This window comes from Solanum lycopersicum, chromosome 1 (assembly GCF_036512215.1).
Source record: "Solanum lycopersicum chromosome 1, SLM_r2.1".
Classification (NCBI taxonomy): Eukaryota; Viridiplantae; Streptophyta; class Magnoliopsida; order Solanales; family Solanaceae; genus Solanum; species Solanum lycopersicum.
Window position 1 is genome coordinate 6,265,024 of NC_090800.1, and position 23,067 is coordinate 6,288,090.

Below are 23,067 nucleotides of genomic sequence, written 5' to 3' on the forward strand. Positions count from 1 at the left end.
ATAAATGAGTCTTTTCTAAAAGTTTGATGGCATATTCGAGCCTCTTCCCAAAAAAAAAGAAGAAGCAAAACGAAACACAATGAGAAGTGAGAAGCTTTTTTAGCGAACAAAATGAGTTGTTGTGCGTACAGTGATCAAATTACTCCATTCTTAATTAAAGATCACAAATTCAAACTTAAATATGGGGAAAAAAATCATGTTAAATTATCACGTCGAATAATTTTACAATGATTAATTAAAATTTAATCGAACACTTTAACCCGGACGTGCATTTCGAACCTCGAGCGAGGTAAAAAAAGCATCTTGGAGGAATTAGCGACAGCATATTCTTCTCCGTAAGCCAATAAGAGAATAAAAGCATATTCTCATGTTGATTTTAGAAAGAAAGAAATGTAAAGGAAATAAGAGTTATAGTTTATAATAATTTTAATTTACAATTACAGTTTGTATTATTTAAATATGAGGTATAATTTCCAAAAAAAAACAAAAACATTTGAACCTTTTTTTTCTAAAAAAAAGAAGCATAGAAGGAAAATACTGAAAACGTGCGTGCTTGTTTGTGTATGATTATTTGCCAACAAAGCAAACTAATAGAAAAAATTATATACATTTCTATGGTTTTTTTCAAAAATTATTTTTATACTGATATTTATATTAATGTTGGAGTAAATTTTCTATTTATGTATTGAGGATTCTTTTGGGAAGTGCTCGTGATATTATCTTTTTTTTTTCAAAAAAAAATTATTTCGTTACTTCATTTTTAGTTGTTATAGTTTTTTTAGTCAGATTATAAAAAATTTAATTAATATTTAGAATGTATTTTTTTATTATATTGATAATGTAAAAAATTGTAATTTATAATAGTTTTCATATTTTGAAAATCTAAATTTTTTACTTAAAATATTGAATTAATGTAATTTAACTTAAAAATTAGTCAAATTGATTTTTTTGAAAACCATAACATAACGAATAAAATCAAACGAAAATAGTAAATGATTCGAAAGCTCAAATTCAAGACTCTTTTAGTTCTAAAATATCGATATTCTAATTAGCCCACCATAATTTTATGTCCATCAATTTTCATAACTTGAATTCATGCCTTTTGTTAACAATTGAAAATGGACATAAATATCATAATCCGGATCATTAGAACTTGTTGAACATGTAATATGAAATTACATTAATATAAAGTAATGATTACAATAATTCATGTGTCAAGTCAATAACGAATAACTATTAATGAATGTAATTTGTGAAATTAGGTCTTAAACCTATCTCACACCCTCAAAAGTTAATTCAAAGGTAGGAGGATTCCCCAAGCCTTATAAGGAGTCCACCCATCTCATTAATCACCGATGTTGGACTTTTGTCATTCTTTAACATAATTCATATTATTTATAATGGATGAACGAGTTAAATGAGTCATAAATTAATCGATCTAAGTTTGAAGAAAATAAATTAAATTAAACTTTTTTTTTTAATTTCAAAATTGACAACGTATCTCTAGGCAGAGCCGAAGGGCTGTGAATGATCCAGGTTGGTCTAACAAAAAAATAAAATTAAATTCAGTAAAACAGAATATAATAAAAGTACTAAGTTACCCTCACGTTGGATATAATCAACGGTCCAGAATCTCTTCCTTCACATCCATCATTAGATTAAACGGTCTAAAATGAACTAAACGAAATAGTCTAGGGTTATTCCTATTACATTATAATATTTTTTTTGTAACAAACCAAGTCTTTCGATAACACACCGATTCTTTGTCTCTGTAAGTAGACTTTCTCTCTCTAGAAGCTTCTCTTTCTCTCTTTTGCAGTTCGAGTTTTTTTTTTCTCTCTTCTGTTGCAGCGATGGTGAAGGGACCTGGACTTTACTCCGATATCGGCAAAAAAGCTAGAGGTATTTTTCATTTTTTTCGTTTTATTCCGTTTTCATTTCATTGTTTTGGTACTTGTATTGTTCGGATTTTTTAAAAATGTTGTTGTATGAATTTTTTTAAAATTGTAGTACTATTTTTGAAATATTTGATACGCTCTAGTTGATATTTTTGAAGATTTATGTGTAACGTAATTTGGTGCCATGGAAACAGCTCTGATTCTCTTAAAATGTTGTTGCATCCTTGTTGAATTATAAAAAAAATTATACTATTTTGTTGGATACACGATATGCAACTGTTTGATATTTTTGAAGAGTCCGAGCAATATAGATTAGTGCCATGTAAATACGTTGCTACTTTTTTTTTGGAATTATTCAATAAGCACCTGTTAATATTTTTGAAGAGTTTGAGCAAGTGTATTTATTATATCTGGAGGAAATTATTTTTTTCATTGCTGTTTGGTAGTTACTCTATCTTAATCTATGTAGCACCTTTTTGGTTTTTGAGAGTTTGAACTTTTTAAAAACGATTTTAACTGTTAATTCGGACATGGAACTTTTTTTAAGTTTTTAGAAATACATTTACATTTTTGGTAACGATGGAGAAGTACTGAAATTGATAATTTGAAGTGCATAAGAAAATTTCACAGTAAGGTGCTACATTAATGAAATGGAGGAAGTTTATAAAACTTTATTTGTACAAAATTAAACATGGAGATTGGTTTTGATGAAAAAAATTATCAAATGAACTTCATGTGTGGTGGTAATTGATGGATATTGTATCTTTTTTTTTTGTTTTTAGATCTTCTGTACAGGGACTATGTCAGTGACCATAAGTTCACCATCACTACGTTCAGCACAACGGGAGTGGTTAGTTTCTTCCTGGATATGTATATGATTATCATTTAAACTTTTTGCTTATTGTTCATTCGCGATTGTGTTTTGGGGTGTGGGATGGGGGAGCTGTAGTTTCTGTGGTCAAGTGTGAAATTGTGACAAATTTTTCGAGTATACTGGAAATTAGAAGAAGTTAAGGTGTATATGTGGAGCGGGGGTGAATAAACTTGTGCTTATGCTGCTCCTGGGAAGATGGGGGGAGAAACTAATTACTTTAGGAATAAAGAATGAGATGTCATCTGATTTACATTTTGCTGGTACATGCGACTGATAATTATTTTCATCTTTTGGAATAGGAAATTTAGGATTTAAGATCTATGGATTCAGTATCTAATTTTAGCAATGAATCTGTTGTATTTTTAAAATTATGGTTCATATAAACTATTTGTTGGGATTTTAATGAAACTTTATACACAAATTTATGCTATGAAAATTACCGTTTTAGATGAATCCGGTACACATGGCTACATTAGCCTCTGGTCATTTTGTTACTTTACTAACTTCCAGCAGAGTGTTTGTATTTCACGGGAGGGACTTCACAATGCATGTAATGGATTCTTCACATTGTTTGAGAATGAAATCTTGTTATTGTAATTGTTTTGTGGTCAAGTAAGACTTCCAAGTATATGTTGCTAAAGTTTGTCTTACATTTCAGGCTATTACCTCATCTGGTCTGAAGAAAGGTGAACTATTCTTGGCGGATGTTAGCACCCAGCTGAAAAACAAAAACATTACAACTGATGTAAAAGTGGACACGAATTCCAATGTGAGTTCATTTTTCATTACTGGTATCTCATATTTATTAGTATGTACTATATTTAGCAACTTCTATTGGGAGATACAGTATTGCATTTATACATCTTTGGAGATACTAGGTGCTCAACAGTCAACAGGTTAAGTTTTGACTTGTGAGTTAGATTGACCTGGCCACACTTTGTTCAAACTTTCTCAATCCTTCAAGTATCCGTTTCCCTGAATTTATAACCCACAAAGATCAAGAAAATCGACAGTAAAAATGAAGGATTCCCACTGCAGTTACTTTGTTATCATTTTCTTCCTTATGAGCTGATTTAATGCTCTGCGAGCCCATGGAGTCGATAGCTTTCTCCTTGATGTTATTGAAAGATTGTTTGTTAGTTTAGCTTGGTGTCTATGATTTGTTTTCACACTTGCAGTTAACCATATTAATATGTAGTCCAACAACTATAAGGCTGTAATTAAAATGTTTGGATAGTCACTTCACCAATATCTACTATAGTTTTAACTTTTATGTTTCCCATTTGTGCCCTCTTCCCCATGTCGCTGTTGGATCTCTCGTGCAGACTTGCTTTAATCCACATAATGGCATCTTAGGTGTTAGCTTAACAATTGCCTTGGAGATGGTGTGCATGCTTCCTTAAATATAATTTCCCCCTATTGCATCCCCCCAACCCCGATGTATACCTCCAAACGTTAACTTATAGTAATCGAAGACTGAATTCGTCAAGCATGATAGTGAAGACGAGTTTTGTGGTATTTAAAAAAAGAGTTGCACAATCAAAGTCAGAGGATAGTCAATCTGTGAGGAGAATATCTCCTCTGCACTCTCAGAAGAAGTTGTCCGTCTTCCGTTTTGAATTTTCAACTTTTCAGAAGTTCAAGTTTGTTTCATCAAACTGAGCTGTGGGGCGATACAAGAATATGCTAAGTAACTTTGATTGAATGATGCAGCTTTACACCACCATCACTGTTGATGAACCTGCACCAGGACTCAAGACAATTTTCAGCTTTGTTGTACCAGACCAGAAGTCTGGAAAGGTATTAACTTTATTTCTCTGTAGCTGGCTGGTAGTTTAGTGAACTGCGTTATACTAAGCAAAAAGTATTATGTTACAGGTAGAGCTCCAGTACTTGCATGAGTATGCTGGGATCAACACTAGCATTGGACTTACAGCAAGTCCTCTTGTCAACTTCTCTGGCGTTGCTGGAAACAACATTGTTGCTTTGGGCACTGATGTATCATTTGACACTGCCACAGGCAATTTCACAAAATGCAATGCTGGTCTGAGTTTTTCTTCGTCTGATCTGATTGCTTCCTTAGCATTGTAAGTATTTACATGATGTCTTTTTTGGACATAATGTTTTTGTTAGTTTCTTCATGGAACAAAATCCGTCTTTTAGCCATTTGTTCTCTTTCTAACCGTCAAAGGATACCTTGCAACGTCTTGGTTTTCTATCTTTCTGCAAGAAACACTTTTGGCATTTGAATTTTTTCATGTTTTACTAAAGAATGATTTGTCTCCTCTACTGATGAGATGCTATATTGAAATGATATGATGGCTGTAAAATTGCATCAAAGTTCTAGTACTAATTTGCTGAGATTGCGACAATTGGACCAACATGTTCCATCATCATCTTTGTTGTTTTCTTATCTTTGAACTTTTGTGGACTGAGTACTAATTTTATGCAGGAATGACAAGGGTGATACTGTCAGTGCTTCCTACTACCACACCGTGAAGCCAGTGACAAACACAGCTGTTGGTGCAGAGTTGACTCACAGCTTCTCAAGCAATGAGAACACACTCACCATTGGGACACAGCATTTGTTGGACCCATTGACCACAGTGAAGGCTCGCGTTAACAGCTATGGTAAGGCAAGTGCTCTCATTCAACACGAGTGGCGACCAAAATCCCTCTTCACAATATCAGGTGAAGTTGACACTAGGGCAATTGAAAAGAGCGCTAAGATCGGGTTGGCTGTAGCCCTCAAGCCATGAGTGTGTTACTACCTTACAGTAAAGTGAGTGAAGCTGTGTCATTTTGTATGATCCAGAGTAATAAATTAGATAGATTTGTTTCAGCACATTATCCTTCTGCGCCGGTGAGAATAACCTTAAGCTGGTAATGCGAACTCATGAATTTTTGCTAAGATCCATCCTAAATGTTGATTTTGAGGGGACTGGTTTTTAACCTTTCGCCTGGGCTTCATCATTCGCCTAAGTAATTAATCTTTCTTCCAATTGATACTTTGTAGTCATAATTAAGATGAATCGGAAAGTCTCTCTGCATAGTAGGATACTTTATGATCTTTGAAGTTTTTAAGTACAAAACGAACCATAATGATGTTCAGCATCATAGCCTAAATATGTTCACTTGATGTGAACTGTTTGTTACCTCTGTACAGAAGACGCATCCTCTGGCTCATGAGGAATGAAAACAGCAGATGTATTAGATGAGACACTTATCTCTTTCATTGCATCAAAGTATTGGGTGATCAAAATCATGTCCATGACATCCTTTGTTGATGCCCCTGGAACACTAGTAGAGAAGCCAATAACACTTTCTTTGAGCCCTTCTACGATAGCTTGTCGTTGACGAGCAATTCCTAGCCCTGCTAAGTACTTTGATTCTGCTTCTCCCTCTGCTTGCTTTATCTGCAGAATCTTCTCTCCTTCTGCTTTCTCAAATGCAGCTTCTCTCAATCTTGAAGCTAGTTAATACATGCACCAAAACTAGTTATCACATGTTGAAAACCAAAAAGTGGTTCTAGACCAAAGCACCAAAACTAGTAATCAAGTAATCACATGTTGAAGCCAAAAAAGTGGTTCTAAACCAAAAAACAAAAAGTTGACCAACAAGTCTCTTGGTAAATAGTACTCGCTCTGTCCCGTTTTATGTGAGATAGTTTGATTCGGCACAGAGTTTAACGAAAGAAAGGAAGATTTTTAAAACTTGTGGTTCAAAATGAATGATAGAAATTTGTGTGGTTGTAATCATTTCACTAAATGTAAAATTGATATTTTATAATTAAATTGTTACTTTATATAGAAATGTGTTATTCTTTTTGAAACTGACTAAAAATGAAAGCAAGTCACATAAAATGGAATCGAATATAGGGAGTATCATTTTCCAACATTTCCCAGGAAAACTCTGTAGCAATACGAACAACTCTTTACTTCCATTTAGTGGGGAGAAACAAAAAAACAATTGAAGTATCAGCCAAACCTGCATTAATCTCATTCATTGAACTTTTCACTTGATCATCTGGTTCAACATCTACAATAAGAGCCTGAAGTATCTCATATCCATAAAGAGACATAACCTATGTAATTCCACAAGGAAAATCAGATATGAATTGATTTAGTTTCTTCTGTTTGTTTTGCTTAAAAGTCGAAGTAGTACTTACTAATACCTTTTCGAGTCGCTCCCCTACTGTTTTCGCTATCTCAGTTTTCTGTTCAAAAACTTTATCCAGCTCCAATGTTGGAATAGTTGCCCTAATAACTAACAAACATCAATAGAACCTACTCAGCACAGAAGCTTTTGGATTGAAAAAAAAAGAGAAGAATTTAAAATAGTGACATTCAAAGCAATGAGAAATAGCAAGGAATATGACAGAAGGCAAAGCAAAGCAAAGCAAAATCTCTTTAACTAGTGAGTAGTGACATTCTCTATACTCATATCGAGTGTTTATACTAAATCAATACTAATTTGTCATATGATTAAATCATAAATAAAGGTGAGAATGTGTATTAGTTAATTTTAACCGCGGTTAGTGATTGATGTGCATGATAATACATTTTATTAGGCTAGTGTAAACACCAGGAGCAGGTTTAGTAAGGCTTGCTTGGGCTGCATTACAATATAATGGCACGAATAGGCCCTTTATAACGATAGTAGCATGATTGAGCTCAACTATTAACAGATGACATAAATAAACTTTTTTCTCTAAGTTCGATGACATATTTGAGTTTTTTCTCTTACTTTTTTCTTTTCACTCGTATGTGGAGAAGAAGTGGACTCAAGACATCCTACTAATTGAGTTAAGGATGTAAACATTACAACAAAAATAACTTTTAGCGGCAACAAAATATAGATATTAATAAAGAGTGCTAAAGTTTTTACCGGCATTAGTTAAGTGTCATTAGAATCTGTGTCGCTAATGGCTTTAGCGACATATACAAAGAATGTTAATTGCTGCTAAAAATACATATTTAGCCCGCTAATGATCCTTTTTGATGTAGTGAAAAAACGTATCAATAGCAATTGCTTTTTAGATCGTTTGCAATACATTTCGATTAAAAAAATCTTATAGAAGGAGGTCATAACAAGTATATAACAAGCATAAGAATTGCATCCTAACCATCAAAGACATATGCTTGAATCTGCTCCTTTGTGTTGCTTAGTTTATAGAAAGCATCAGCTGCCTTGTCTGCCAAAGCTCTATATTGGATTGAAGCAACCAAAGTCACAAAAACATTATCCTGAGAATTATATCTTTCATCAGAAACAACTAAAAACGTTTGCTTTATAAAATAGTTAAAAGTTTTATACTACCAAAGAGTATTGATTGCACATTATTTGGTTTTAAAACTTCCTAACTATTTTGGAAACCCTTTCTCCTCTCCAGGCTTCACTTGTGGAATCTCACTGGTATGTCGTTACCCAAGTCATTTCGACTTCTTTAAATAATCAAGAAAACGGTGTGGTGCCAACTCCTAGGATCAACCACAACATTCAAAACTCAAGATAATAGGCCCGCTCCTCTACCCTTATTTACTCAAATACTAGGCTTGGTTCGCTTTGCCCAAAGCGAACAACATCTAGTCTAAGTCAGAAGTCCATCAACCTTTGTCACTTGAACTAAGTCCCGGGGGAACTAGCAATTGTAACCACAATATCTCAGAATTATAATCCAGGATTAAAATCACGACTATAACCTGAATAACTTATGTCAATACTTCCTATATGAGACAAGTTATTCATATTATAGTCCTGATTTTATTACCGATTTTACCTAATACTTTCAATTAAACATAACATAAATTTAGTTCCAAAATTTTAAATCGAAATAACTCATCTAATCCTTCGAACCAAAAGGCAAACTAAGCTAGCCTTTTGAGTAAGATGATATAGAAGATAAATATGCAAACCTTAGTCTTGGATTCACATGTAATATCAAGTTGTTGGACTCTAAGTGAAAGATAACCAGCTAATTGACTTCCAAGACACCAAGGCATGAAGTGAAATCCAGGACCAAGAACATCATCATACTTGCCAAAATTTTCCTTAATAGCAATTGTGGATTGATCCACTTGAATACAACCAAAAGCTTGTCCCATAACTAAAATAATCAATTAACATATAGTAATACAGTGGATAATGTTATTATTAGAATCTTGGTTTATTTATTTAGACATGACTAGATCTTAACCGTACAAGTGAAGGATAAGATTCACAAAAGGGGTCAATATGTCTGCTTGTTTTTTTAAATTAAGCACGATCGTTTGATAAGACTAGTTTCCGAGCACGCGCTTTGCGCGTGTAACCCGTGAGTATATTATTTCTTAAAAGATAATATTACTAAATAATAAAATATATCTAATTGAGATTTCTTACTTTGTTTTACTACTAATTGTGACACTCCAATTTTCTGACCTCCAAATGAATGCATCAAGATAATAGTATGAGAAATTAATAAAATAAACTTTGTTTGTAATTTAAAAAATAAGTTTGCAAAGCTAAAAGGAAAAATAACAACTATCTAAATTAAATTTCTTGATAGTTCCGTTTTATTGGTAGAATAATGCTAGATAGTGTAAGATTAACTTTGAGTGAAGGAAAACAAAACCTTTCAACTTTATTAATGAATGTGTTTTAAGTATTGTATTAAATTTTTATCCACAAACACTTTAAACTAATTAGTTAACTATAAATATTTAAAACTAAGATGTAAAAAGTTTTATCATTTATATTTTAAAAATCAAGATATTTATGAATAACTACTATTTTTATATAAAATTAAATTCTGTTATATATAACTTATCCACCATTAATCTAATATTATATGTTTCACCTTTTTTTTTTCATAAAAAGAAAAGAAAAGAGTAAACATCCTATTTTATCACATTCATTCTTAAAGATGGAAATTAATGTATATGTAAAAAATTATAAGTACGGAGAAAAGAAAAAAAAAGGTACACATGAGCAAGATAATTAGGCATTTCATTTTGTTTGTCTCTATAGTAAAACTGAACATTTGAGCATACAAAATACAAATATGAATTTAGAGCAACTTGCTAATAAAACAAGAATTCAACTATATGAAGAGAGACAAAAGAATCTTATTATAATTCTTACTACAAATAAGTATAACACTAACACATCAAGCTACCTTTTTTTTCCATAAAAAGAAAAGAAAAGAGTAAACATCCTATTTTATCACATTCATTCTTAAAGATGAAAATTAATGTATATGTAAAAAATTATAAGTACGGAGAAGAGAAAAAAAATTTCATTTTGTTTGTCTCTATAGTGAAACTGAACATTTGAGCATACAAAATACAAATTTGAATTTAGAGCAACTTGCTAATAAAACAAGAATTCAACTATATGAAAAGACAAAAAAGTCTTATTATAATTCTTACTACAAATAAGTATAAAACTAACACATCAAGCTCCGATGATTCAGTAATTGAATTCTTATCTATTCTCATAACTTCATAAGGGAATCTCACAACTTTCACCTCAAATTGTGACATTATTTCACATGTTTAGAGTTCCTACATACAAGAATTGTAGGAGTGGTAAATAAAAGTTCTTCTTGAAAAAGTTAAATTTATAGAACAAAATTATGGAAACATGAAAAGTCACATGAATTATTGTTAAAATAAATATAAAAAAAGATAGAAATGAAATTTAATTTTAAAGTTACATGAATCTACTTTAATTTCTTGTTAATTACTCATTTTTGTTTTATTTTACATTTATATTAGAAATTTGAAAGGTCAAGATTATGAAATGAGAATAAGAAGATTATATATATATATATATATATATATATATATATAAATTATATTAGTTTTAATTTATTAGAGGGGCAAAATGGTAATTCAACTTTTAAGTTTTGAGCTTCATGCTTATAATAATATATGATGTATAAGAATAGTACAAATATTAAATTTTAGTATAATATTTGATTGCAAATGTAAGTGTGATATTAGTTATAAATCGTATTTTGTACTACTCTTACATGGTAACTCTTGGTATTAGTAATACCGAATACTAGTTCTATTTTAATAGACCTTATTCATTTAATACAATAAATTAAATCGTCATATTTAATACTATTCTTATATATCCGAGAAGTTGATATATATTGTAAGCCACTAACAACTTTTGGATAAGAGTGAACAGAGTCACTTTCAACAAGAATTGGTCAACTTATTATCATATCCAACCCTTTATTTTGTGATTTTGTTTTCCAAATTATATTTTAAGCATAATTATAGATTAGTGAAATGATTTATGATCTCGGTGTTTTTTAATAAAGGAAAATATTTTTGACTTTTTTCATACTTGATAATGAGAATTTTTTAATCTTTTTTTTTTTTAGTAAAACAAGTCCCTTAAAAAATAACTTTAAACAAGTTAAACAGATGACATACGATATTAATTGTATCGCCATTATTCAATATATCTTACTTTTACCCTCACTAGGTAGCCTCTATTTACACCACCCCACTTATATAGTATTTATCTATATTATATCTAAATGTTTTTAAGATAATAGTAATTTAAAAGAAAAGAAGAATTGTGAGTTGTCTGATTATGAATTACTTTTATTAAAAATAAAATAAAAATATTTCTAATTTAACTTTATATCGAAAGGTACGGGTAAGACCAATAATAAAAAATTTGCATCCCTTTATGTACTCTACTAAATAATTCTTTTTTTTTTCTTTTGATTATTGGATTTTAGAGTGGTGCAATTAAGAACGAATCTTGGAGCAACAATAAAATTGATTCTTAATATAGACTTAAGGAAGGGGACTTCCAAGCAACACTACGATTTACTCTTGGTTAAGACTTTCAAAATGGATATTGGAGCAATAGTAAAATTGTTCTTGTACAACCTATAAGTCGATAGTTGAAGTCGTAAACTCAACTAAAATCGTAAAGTCAACTATTGATCATTATATCAAGATAGATTGTCTACATTATCTTCTTGTGGTGCAAGCTTTCCCTAGATTATTGTAGACACGAGATGCTTTGTACACTAAACTAGATGCTTATAGAGTAGGTCAAAGGTGACCAACTTTTGGAGAAAGTATGAGGAAATAACAAAAAAAAAAGTCTCTTTTATTTGCTAGTTCACCTTGTGATGTGGGCTGAAGAGAAATAGGCAGAGTGATTTATCTTGACACAAATATATTTACTCCATGGTGCTTACATTACACTCTTTACAAGGAGTTGAGCACTCTCATAGATCACAGCATGTAAAATGTGTACTCCTATTCCCTTGACAATCACCCAAGCATAAATTGTAGGCACAACAAAATATATTCATAGAGGGTTGAAGAAAAGAAAGGTAAAAACAAACCACTGCAGAATCCAATTCTATGGTTTGCCATTTGGATTTGGCGAATTCTGAGAAAGTTGATGACGGTATGGAGAAGCATGAGAACCATTTGGAATCGAAAGGCTTCTTGGTGGTGGTTGTTGTCCATTCCTTGAGAACGATCCTTGCGTTCTAAGGACATTTCTTGTATTAGGGCTTGGGCTTGATCCAACTCGGTCTGCTTGTGTCGTCTGGAAATAGTAGGAGGAGCTGGCCATGTCCTTGAGGTTTGGCAAAGGCTTCAAGGCTTCGACCACATCACTCATCATAGGTCTGACTTTGGGATCCCGGCTAAGGCATCGTGCAGCCAGCTGTGCAGCTTTCTGTGCACCTTTTATAGAAAAATGGCCTTCAAGTCTAGGATCTATCAATTTATAAAACCTTCTTCTTTCACCCAAATGTGGCCGTGCCCACTCAACAAGGTTGTGTTCACCGTTTGGCCGGTTCTTGTCCATGGATCTCCTACCTGTCATCATTTCAAGCAGAACTACACCGAAACTGTAGACATCACTCTTTGATGTCAAATGTCCTGAGACAAAAGAGTAGCACAACATGTTTAATTGAAGTTCCACCCAGTAGACGTGAAAAACATTCTAAAGCTTTTCGACAGTGGTTCAGATCATGGAGTCATACAGAGACATTGATATAAAGAAAAACGAGATTAAAATGATTTGTAAGCAAACTAACAGCCAACTAGGTTAGACTTGAAGAGACGCAGAGCCGTCCAAGTAGAAAGTGGGCAAGCATTGTAGGAAGAAAGAAGCAACTGAGATCTCAATCTTACCTGTCATCACATACTCTGGAGCTGCATAACCATATGTTCCCATGACACGAGTAGAAACATGGGTCTTGTCGCCCTCTGGAGCATCTTTGGCAAGTCCAAAATCAGAAAGTTTGGCATTGTAATCCTGAGAGAATGCTTTATTAGAAGAATAATAAAAATGGGCGAGAGATCAATTTGCCAATGTGTTTGAACACACCGCATCTAGAAGAATGTTGGATGTTTTGAAATCACGGTATATCACTGGTCTTTCTGCTTCCTCGTGAAGAAAAGCAAGACCTTTTGCTGCACCCAATGCTATCTTCATGCGGATGGACCACGGAAGAGGCAGGGACCCTGATAATAAATAAATTATTACAAAGTTTCATAAAGGATATGCAAGGACATGACATCCACAGCAGTAATCACAGATCAGAACATAAAATATTTGTTCTAGAACTTTGTAAGTACTAACATCAATTCACCAGATACAGACTGCAATACTGAAAATCATATTTTGGTTATTCAAGAAATATGCTAAATGCAGAAAACTGGAACATAAAATGCATACAAGACCAATAAAAGGTTAGCCTTTGGTGTAACCATTTGTCTTTTGCAAGAATCACCAAAACCCTCCCAACTATGATTGTAGTGGCCGAACCATAGATCGTACTGAAAAGGAAAGACAAGTAAGACCAACTCCAATCACTTCAAAATAGCTATAAGATCCAGAGTGATGCAGTCCAAGAACTTGGTCACATTCCAAATTGAAGACTGCTATCTTAAGTCAATCAACATTCAAGACATACCCATAGCAAGAGAAGGTAACAATAAAAAGATACTCTCGCCCTGCACGAAGGCAGAACATAGCCAACAGTCAAATCACGTTTGGACCGGCGGTATTTGTATAGTACCTTTTTCAAGATTCTTTGTACCCTCAAGGACATAAGTAATTTTTGTTCTGTTAGCACAAAAAGTACATTTCCCATTGATATTAAAGATATAAACACTAGAAGAAGGAAATATATTCACATAAGAAGCTTCTGAACCCTAGCAAATTGACACAGGTCAATAATACAAAGTATGTAATGTAGAACTAAAAGAGCTGACAAGATTGCCGATAAAATATGAAGACTGCCTATAAGTTTTTTTCCTCAAACTCATCTGATGCAGATTTTGCAGAAGGCCTTCAACTTTTCCCTGTTTTTAATCTGTGATGATAACAGAAGAAAGAAAGCAGACTCCCAAAAAGATGATTGCTTGCTAAATGGACAAACCCGCTATGGTTTGATCTGGGATCAGGAAACAATGCGAAAAAATCGTTCCCCCTGTTGGTAGCTTAGCAAATATGGAGAACTCCATAGTACAATTTTTTAACTGGTAGTGGAACATAAATTAATCTGTCTTATCTTCATAGATTGTTAAACAGCAACAAGTCACAGGTGTGATATGCCATGTGACTAAAGCAATTAGTGGTTGCAGAGGAGGTCAGCATGATGCATGTTAATTTAAAACGATGAATAGCTAACCTAAAAATTAACTTATGTGCAACCAAAAATCTCCGGTAATTAATACATCCAAAACATCATTTCTTCTCATTTTTTTGGGAGGTGGGGGTGGGGGTGGATAAATTTAAGAATACACATATTACAAACTGATCTTCAAATATAATCAAAATTCAAAGAATGCAACATTGTAAAGCATATCAGAAAAGGGTCAATTACATACTCCTGAACAGATGGTTTTCCAAGCTTCCTCGAGGCATAAATTCATAAACCAGCAACCTCTGATCATCTTCAATACAGTAACCAATTAGTTTAACCAAATTGGGATGAATGAGATCGCCAAGGAAATTTACTTCCGCCTGCCAAATGAGATAGTAAATTAATACAAGCCAACATGAAAAAAAATAGCAAAAATAAAGGATACAACATAAGCTTTTAATTAAGATCAAGAGAGCAGCAAACCAGCCATTCTTTGTGACCCTGTAGTCCATCATGATTTAGAGTTTTCACAGCAACAGTAAGCCCCGTTCCTGGTTTAACAGGTGCCGTCCCATTCTCTTCAATCCAACCCTTAAAGACACAACCAAAACCCCCTTCACCAAGAAGGGATTCTGGTCTAAAGTTTCTTGTAGCCAACTTCAAATCATTAAATGTGAACTTCCGAAGCTGCGAAAAAACCTTAAGTTCCTCTTCGAGTTTGGAAGTGGAAGAGTTACTTTCAGCATTACTTGTGGTTGTGGATGAGATAATTGGAGCAACAGGCTGGTATATTTTTGTATCATTTGTCGATTTACTTTCTGCCAATAATGATACAAGATATTAGGACCACGAGCACTAACTACCATTAAAAACCCACGTGGCATATTTAAAACCACAAGATTAAAAGTTTTTTTGGTACATTTGACATAACTTTAATTTAGGACCACAAGATTGAAAAATCTTCATTATCTTCTTAAACACCGTGCCAAGTCAAACTAGGTCATTCTTTTTAAACAAAAGGAGTATCTAATTTAATCCTTAAAACCCCTTAAATTTTCCTATCAGTTAGGAATAGTATAAAGGTTTTGAAAGAGCTACTGAAGCGAGTAAAGGTGTAACTGTGTAAGTACTATCTGTGTGTGTGACAGCATTACTTAAGTCTCCAACGTGTGTATTTTTTATTGATTTGTTCTCATTGCCAAGTGAACAATGATCCAATGACATCATATTTTTCTTCAAATATATGTGTAGTCTGTGCTTGCAATAGTAGATAAAGGTTTAATCTATTGTTCAAATCTATATCTAGATGACTTTAATAGTCTAATTTACTATTTCTTCCTTCAGTAAACAAAGAAAATGGCGAAGATATTTTTTTGAGATTCATCAGCACAAAAGTTGTGCTAGCAGCCATAGTATCAATTCAGAAATGAATAATTGAAAAACATCCTTATCAATCTACAAGGATTCTAAAAGTTGTACCGACATTTCAGCTTCATCTGCGTGGTTTTCTTTTCACCAAAATTTAGAAGACAAGATACAATTCATCTTGACTTTTTGTACTAAACTATTTCTAACTTCAAAAAACCTTGCATTTCTTTTTTTCACACAGTCCACCAAATGTATTTTGGGATGAAATTCCCCCATTTCATTTGTCTCACAATACCTCCTACATTTTTCCAGCAGACCACAAGATCACATGTATTCTAGGCATGACTCATCTAAGACCAGACGTACTTAAAAGAGCTGCCACATTTGGTCAGTGATTCCACAAAGAAAATGAATAAGATATTAATTCTATCAAATCAAGTGTGTGAATGCAAATTTGAAATCACAAAATGGTGAGAAGCCAGTATTCACAAGGCTCAGATGAAAAATGAAAACTCAACGACAAGAATGAAGGAGGTGCTAACAAATCCCACAATCTGTCGGAAGTTTTTTTGTTCACCCGAGAGTTATAACCTTGCCATTTTAATCAAATTCTATACTTGGTGATCATATCAGCAGAGTGAGGGTGAATTACAGAAAACAAAGCATTGATTCATCTCTTGTCATTGATTGTTGACTCAAATTAAGTTCGTCTTGCAGCTTTAAATATCATAGTTGAATTTGTAATTTGAGAAAATTGCGACACAGGCAAACATAAGAGAAAAGGGAAAAAAATACCAATAACAACAAGAATGATGTGAGAAATCTGCATAATGCTAATGTCAACATCATTATCAAGAAACACAAACATTATTACCTAAGTTGTGTATAATCTTCACTTTCGATGCCACACCCGTGTCGGATTCTGCAAAATAACACGACTTTTGGAGAATCCGACACGCAACTGTTGCATTTTTGAAGAGTCAAAGCAACAAAGATTGTTAACCTGACATGACTGCCTTGCAAAAAGGAGCCTTCACAAGTTCCCTAGGTTTGTTCTAGTAATACCTCTTCCAGATGTATCAAAAACAAATTACTTTGATCTATCAAATGAAATAATGCCTCTTACAGAATACAGCTACCCATCTTGAATTTCTTTAAATTGGCTTCTTACAGAAACATATGGAAGCTTCTTCCCACATTGAATTTTTAAATATTTACCCGCACACCATTTAACTAAATTCAATTCATTTCACTACTTAAGAAATGGAGAATAACACTTCAAAATCACAGCAGCAATCAGTCTCAAGCTAATAACAATAAGGCATGCCCTAAGGGCTCAAATAACCATTTCCAACAACAACAACAAGAACAACGACAACGACAACGACAACGACAACGACAACCCTCTCCGTCTAACCTCTTCTCCCAGCGACTATGAATGTAAGTGACAATTCTTTTATAAGATAGGATCAATCTTCAAGGAAAACCAATTGAAAAATGCAATTAAAATTTGCAAACATAATAAAACAATGGAGCTTCTTCAATGTAAGTTTGAAATTACCACAGCGAGTGCTGATGCCACTGATGGAGTTATCAACTTTAGATCTTGAGGAAATACAGCTACTAATAAACCTCAACTTCATCCAGCAGCCAGTCTCCTCCTCATCCCCTTCTTTTTTCTTCCTTCCCTTTGATTTCTCTACATCCCAAGACCCCCCCTTTACACCATCACCACCTAATCCCATAGTTTAACAATACCAACAATCAAACTCAAAAATCATCAAATCCCACCTTACCCACCCCTCCAAGACACCAACTTCAAATCAACCCCCTCACACAAACCCCAAAAATCTGATCTTTTTCCAAACCCTTAAATCATCAGCTAAACAACTGAACCAAAGTTTCCTAATTAGCACAAACATGACCCAATGGAGACCCAAAAAGGGAATTCCAAATATATACACTTCCTTTAGAGCAAAACCCTCCAACACCAAGTATTAAAAAAGGACAAAAATACAATAAATATACAGATGAAATAGCTCAGACCCAGTTCAAGAATTGAAGAAAATATGACATTGAATCCAAAAAAAAAAGCTAACTTTGATTCAGATCAACAACCCCATCTTGACCTTCAAAGAAAAAAACACTGTATCAGATAATCCCACTTCAAAAAGTGCCCCCAAAAATGTCTGCTGCCCAAAAGATACTGAAATCTTAACAAAAGGACTCAAATATGCTGACCATTTCTGCCTCCTCAATCAGAAAAAGATACACATAGTAATAAAAAATAATTATTTTATAAGTAATTAATAAAATTAGTAGGGGGTGGTTTTGAGTGGGGGTGGGGTATTATATGTCTAGGTACAGGAATGTATGTCTGTGACATCTTGTTCGGTTAGAAACAAATTATCTCGAGACTAGCTATTTCAAGATTATTATTTTATTTTTAGTGTTCAAAATAACCAATTTCAGATAAATTATCATATGATTTTATCTGAATTAAATTTATGATAAATTTATTTTAAAATTTATCTCGAGATAAACTATCCCTTTGTAAATTAAATGAATTCTAAATACATGTATTAAATTATAGTCACAAAATTATAATTTCTAAACAATTATTTTTAGAGATGAAATAAAATAATTTCAAACCGAATAAGATAAAAATGAAATATTTATAATTTAAAATTTATATTGTTAATCAAATAATTTAATATCCTATTTTACCTGCGCACCAAACGAACTTGGATGTATATACAAGCCACAAGGTCTGCTAATCATAAGCTAATACTGCAAATTAACTACCTTTTAAAAAAGTAAAGCTTAGTACTTACTATTTTTTTATTCAAATTAAAAACTTATAAAACATGTGCATATTTTAAGAAACTGTATAATTTTTAAATTTTTAATATTTTTTTTAATGTTAGTGTAAGACAAACAGATCTATTAGAATCGACATAAAGGTCTTTGTATAATTGATTGAGTTTGATAAGAATTAGGCGGTTTAAAACTGAATCAAATTTGATAATTTAAATAGAAAAAAAAGTAGGGAAAATTGTATATAATAGTAAACTAATAACCTAAAACAAATGAAATAGATAGAATTTGATTTAATTATGTTCCATGGCAAACGTTTGTCAAACATTGTCAGGCGCCTCTCTCTCAAATATCTCGCTCGCCACTCTCCTCCAATCTCTCGCTCGCTTCCTCACTTTTTATACAAACACAAGTGTATAAAAATTATTTCTAATTGTATAAAGCAGAGAAAATTGTATAAATACATATATTTTTGTTCCGCTCTCTCCCCTCTTTCAGATCTCGCTCGCCACCCTCCCAAATCTCGCTCGTCATCCTCGCCTTTCTCGCTTATACAAACAGAAACGAAACGTATAAATTGTGTTTCTGTTTGTATAAAGCGTGAGAAAATTGTATATACACATGCAAGTACATATATTTTCGTCCTATACACTTATAATTATACAATAAAAATACTTCCCTGCCAGTTTCTTTTGCCTTTCTCTCTTTCTCGTTTTATACAATTTTCAAATTGTATCTAATTTCTCCTTTCTCGTTTTATATAATTCGATTCAATTGTATATTTCTTGTCAAGTCTCTTTTGTCTTTCTCTCTTTCTCATTTTATACAAATTCAAATTATATATAATCGTTTTATACGCTTATAATAATATAATTCGTTTTATACACTTTGTTTTTATACAGTTCTCTGCCCAAGTGTCTTTCTCTTTCTTGTTTTATACACTTCGTTTTATACAATTTGCTTCAACTGTATATGTATAGCGAATTATATAGTTTCTATGTTTGCTATGGAACGCAATTATGCAAACTTTGCTATAACATACAAATATAAATCTTTTATTTGCTATATGTGAAAGTTGCCCAAAAAAGTATTATTAGTTTATGAATAATGAATTAGGAGTATAAGTTAACAATTTGATAAGGAATTTGCTTTTATTATTATGGGGTTATCAATTTCATAATAATTTATTTTTTTAAAAAATGAATTATCCCATAATTCCATAACAGTTGAGGATAAATCTTGAAGGTTCATTATGTTTTACTAATTTGATTGTGCAAATAATACAAAATCAGTTGATTCCTTTTATATCAAATGTTATGCTTGTTATTTTCTACTTGCAATTAATCTTTCTAATATTGTTAGCACTTTGTTATTAATAATATTAATTTTAGGCGTAAATTAGTTGATAATTCTTGAAATATCATATTAGATTTTGTTTATTATAACAAAGAAAATTTTTAATATATGCTATTAATAGCTAATCTGATAATCGAACTAATAAAAATTTTAATATATGCTATTAATAGTTAATATGATAATCGAACTAATAATTATTAACTGATTAACTAATATTTAATTAATTAATTAATATTTTAATGAATCGTTAACGATTTAACGTATCTATTAATCGATGAAATAATCAATAATCTTCTCAATCATATTGACGATTACACAACTTAATATAAAAGTAGTTGATGGTTAGAAAGAAAACAAATTGGACCAAATATGTATTCATACTAGTGTTTATGGGAATTGAAAACTCAAATGGTCACAGGAGATTTGTTTTATAAAGTAAAGTCCTTAAATATTATTTTACATCAATAATGTTATACAAAATAGATTTTTTTCCTAATAAAATTACTTAATCAAATTTGTCATAAAAAAACCTCAGGACAAATAAATTATTTTTTCTATAATATAAATATGGACCCAACAATTTTTTCCTACTTATCAAGTAATTAATGTATTTGTGTTAAAGCCGTCAATATGGGCTAGGTCGGGATTTAATAGGGTTGCCTACGGTTTTTGGAGCCCATTTGAGAAAAAAACTTTTTTAGCCCGACCTGAATAAGCCTGCTAATTTGTGGGGCTTGAGAAATATCGATAGGACCGGCCTGTGGACCAATAAAAATTAATTAAAAATGTAATATAATATTAAAATTTAAAATTAAAGAGAGTCCAAACTCAAAACACTTAGACTAATACTTCTATTTAGATATTTATACTTTTACTTGAAAAAAATTAATAAATATTATAAAGATAATATTATTAGTAGATTTGATTAAAAAGTAGTAACATTAATATCATGTAAAATTATTTTGTTGATATTTATGATAATATTTTTAAATTATAATTTATAATTTAATTTAATAATTCTAAAAAAATATAATTTTTAAAAAGTGGATTGGCCCGACAAGCCTGTAGCTTATGTACTCATGGGTTGGGTCGGCCGTTTTTCGACTCACAGAAAAAATGGGCTATCCCGACCTGACCCGTAAAATCTCGAAGTTTATATGGATTAGCCCGAATAGTATGAGCTAGCCCATATTGATAACTCTAATTTGTGTACATATTTCACACAGTTATAGAAAATGTAAGATAATAACTAAATTATTAAACATTTGATTTGTAATTAATAGACTTCCAACAAAGTTATAAATTACTATTTTAAATCAAGGAAATTATATAATTATGATAATTAGAAATTCATATAAAATATAAAATAAAGAAAAGTTACCGAGAAAACATACAAAATGAATAATTAATGCAACATCATCCTTACAACTTTAATCATTAAAAAAAAAATATAAAATAAATATACAATCTTTTGAGCTCTTTTTGACATTCATTTTCACAAGTTAGATCACCATTAGCCTTCATCTTATTCTTCAAATCATACACATGGCATAATATGAAAAAAGAATATAACAATTTAAAAGGTTAATGTAATTATTTCTGCAACATGTTGCAATATATTTATCATATAGGATTAAAATATTAAATACCAAATAATGTCATTAATAAGACTACGGACTATATTAGGGATTATGATAATAAAAGTTGTGAATCAAAATAAAATATATTAAGTTTTACATTGAAGAAATGATATTTTAGTTTTTTTTATAAAAAATATTGCATATTTAATCTAATTATGATAGTTTAATAAGTGATTTTTTAAAATCGCTAATATAACACATAATTAGGAAAAAATAGGTGGAGAAAAACAAAAAAAAAAAAATTACTTCTTTGACCAAAAAAAGGGCCACATTATTGGTTCCAGGCATTATTGTCATGACTTTGAGTCAAGATAATAATATACTTAAATCATGATAACTAACAAATTGTAACTTACGATGAATTTTATAACAAAAAAAGAAAGAAAGTTAAATAATTTTATAAGAGATATTTACCTTACCTTTCATCTCAACAATATAAGTAAAGAAAAATATTATTATCGAAATTCACGACTTATAATCTATACAAACATTTAAAAGATTTAATTTTTGAACAAATGTGAAACTCTTACAAAGCGTAATTTTTTTTTGAAATGAATTCAAACTATTAAGAAATGAAGAATAAAATTCAATAGATAAAATACACTTTCGGAGATATAAAAAAGGAAGAAAACCAAGATGAATAAAAAAGTGTACATAAAACGTTAACAACTATTTTGCACACAAATTGGAGCTTCAACAATTTATTCATGGTAAGAAACTGAAATTTCTAGAGTTTAGGCCTCGCGGATAAATCCCTTATATATGCCCCTCGTTGTTTGCCTAGTCGTGGGTTGTATGGTGTTATTAAATATCCCTGTGGAGCTATACATATTATTTTGGAGTCCCAAGTTTAATAGAAATATTGATAAAAATTTTAAAGCGGTAATATGAATTTTTTTTAAAGTCAAAACGGTAAAATAACTAGAGATGTAGCGATTTAGGTAGGTGACGTTAACGAAAATTGCTGCAGTAACAACAATTTGTAAATGATTTTTTTTAAAAAATTGTAAATCGCTGCCTGTGCATCGATTTTTTTTTTAGTAAATCGCTTCCTTAGCAGCGATTTTACTTAATTTTTTATTTTTTTAAAAGCAAATCGCTGCCTTGGGCAGCGATTTCACTTTTTTAATTTTTTGTCGTAAATAAATTATAATTAGCCAAAAAAATTCACATTGTCAAACTTTCAAATTCACATTTCATCCAGACATAAATATTAATATGCATGTGATTTTTTTTTTTATAAATTTGACGTGTTAATTTACTTTAAAAATTTTTTAAAAAATAAAATTAAGTGAAATCGCTATCATGACAGCGATTTACTTCAAAAATTTTAAAAAAAATAAAAAAAATAAAGTAAATCGCTGTCAAGGCAGCGATTTACTTCAAAAAATAATAAAACAAATTTTTAAAGTAAAATCGCTGCATAGGCAGCGATTTATAATTTAAAAAAAATCATTTACCAAATCGCTACCTTGGCAGCGACGATTT

The 23,067-nt window shown here is 31.4% G+C and overlaps 3 protein-coding genes across 3 annotated transcripts; 1 reads left to right on the forward strand and 2 right to left on the reverse strand.

The window, feature by feature from the left end:
- Nucleotides 1-1,547: 1,547 nt before the first annotated feature.
- Nucleotides 1,548-5,774, forward strand: LOC101250327 (mitochondrial outer membrane protein porin of 36 kDa). Its single transcript, XM_004228338.5, has 6 exons — nucleotides 1,548-1,902; nucleotides 2,681-2,748; nucleotides 3,431-3,541; nucleotides 4,486-4,572; nucleotides 4,651-4,859; nucleotides 5,225-5,774. The coding sequence occupies exons 1-6, from the start codon at nucleotides 1,854-1,856 to the stop codon at nucleotides 5,529-5,531; spliced, it is 831 nt and encodes a 276-aa protein (XP_004228386.1). The 5' UTR covers nucleotides 1,548-1,853; the 3' UTR covers nucleotides 5,532-5,774.
- A 20-nt stretch (nucleotides 5,775-5,794) lies between these two features.
- Nucleotides 5,795-8,949, reverse strand: LOC101250039 (hypersensitive-induced response protein 1). Its single transcript, XM_004228337.5, has 5 exons — nucleotides 8,688-8,949; nucleotides 7,898-8,018; nucleotides 6,947-7,038; nucleotides 6,760-6,856; nucleotides 5,795-6,244 (listed from the first exon to the last, which is right to left on the reverse strand). The coding sequence occupies exons 1-5, from the start codon at nucleotides 8,874-8,876 to the stop codon at nucleotides 5,925-5,927; spliced, it is 819 nt and encodes a 272-aa protein (XP_004228385.1). The 5' UTR covers nucleotides 8,877-8,949; the 3' UTR covers nucleotides 5,795-5,924.
- Nucleotides 8,950-11,947: 2,998 nt separating this feature from the next.
- On the reverse strand, nucleotides 11,948-18,185 carry LOC101249749 (serine/threonine-protein kinase PBL34). Its single transcript, XM_004228336.5, has 6 exons — nucleotides 17,328-18,185; nucleotides 14,882-15,216; nucleotides 14,643-14,778; nucleotides 13,135-13,271; nucleotides 12,939-13,062; nucleotides 11,948-12,683 (listed from the first exon to the last, which is right to left on the reverse strand). Exons 1-6 carry the CDS (start codon nucleotides 17,509-17,511, stop codon nucleotides 12,154-12,156), a joined length of 1,446 nt encoding a protein of 481 aa, XP_004228384.1. The 5' UTR covers nucleotides 17,512-18,185; the 3' UTR covers nucleotides 11,948-12,153.
- Between the last annotated feature and the right edge of the window lie 4,882 nt (nucleotides 18,186-23,067).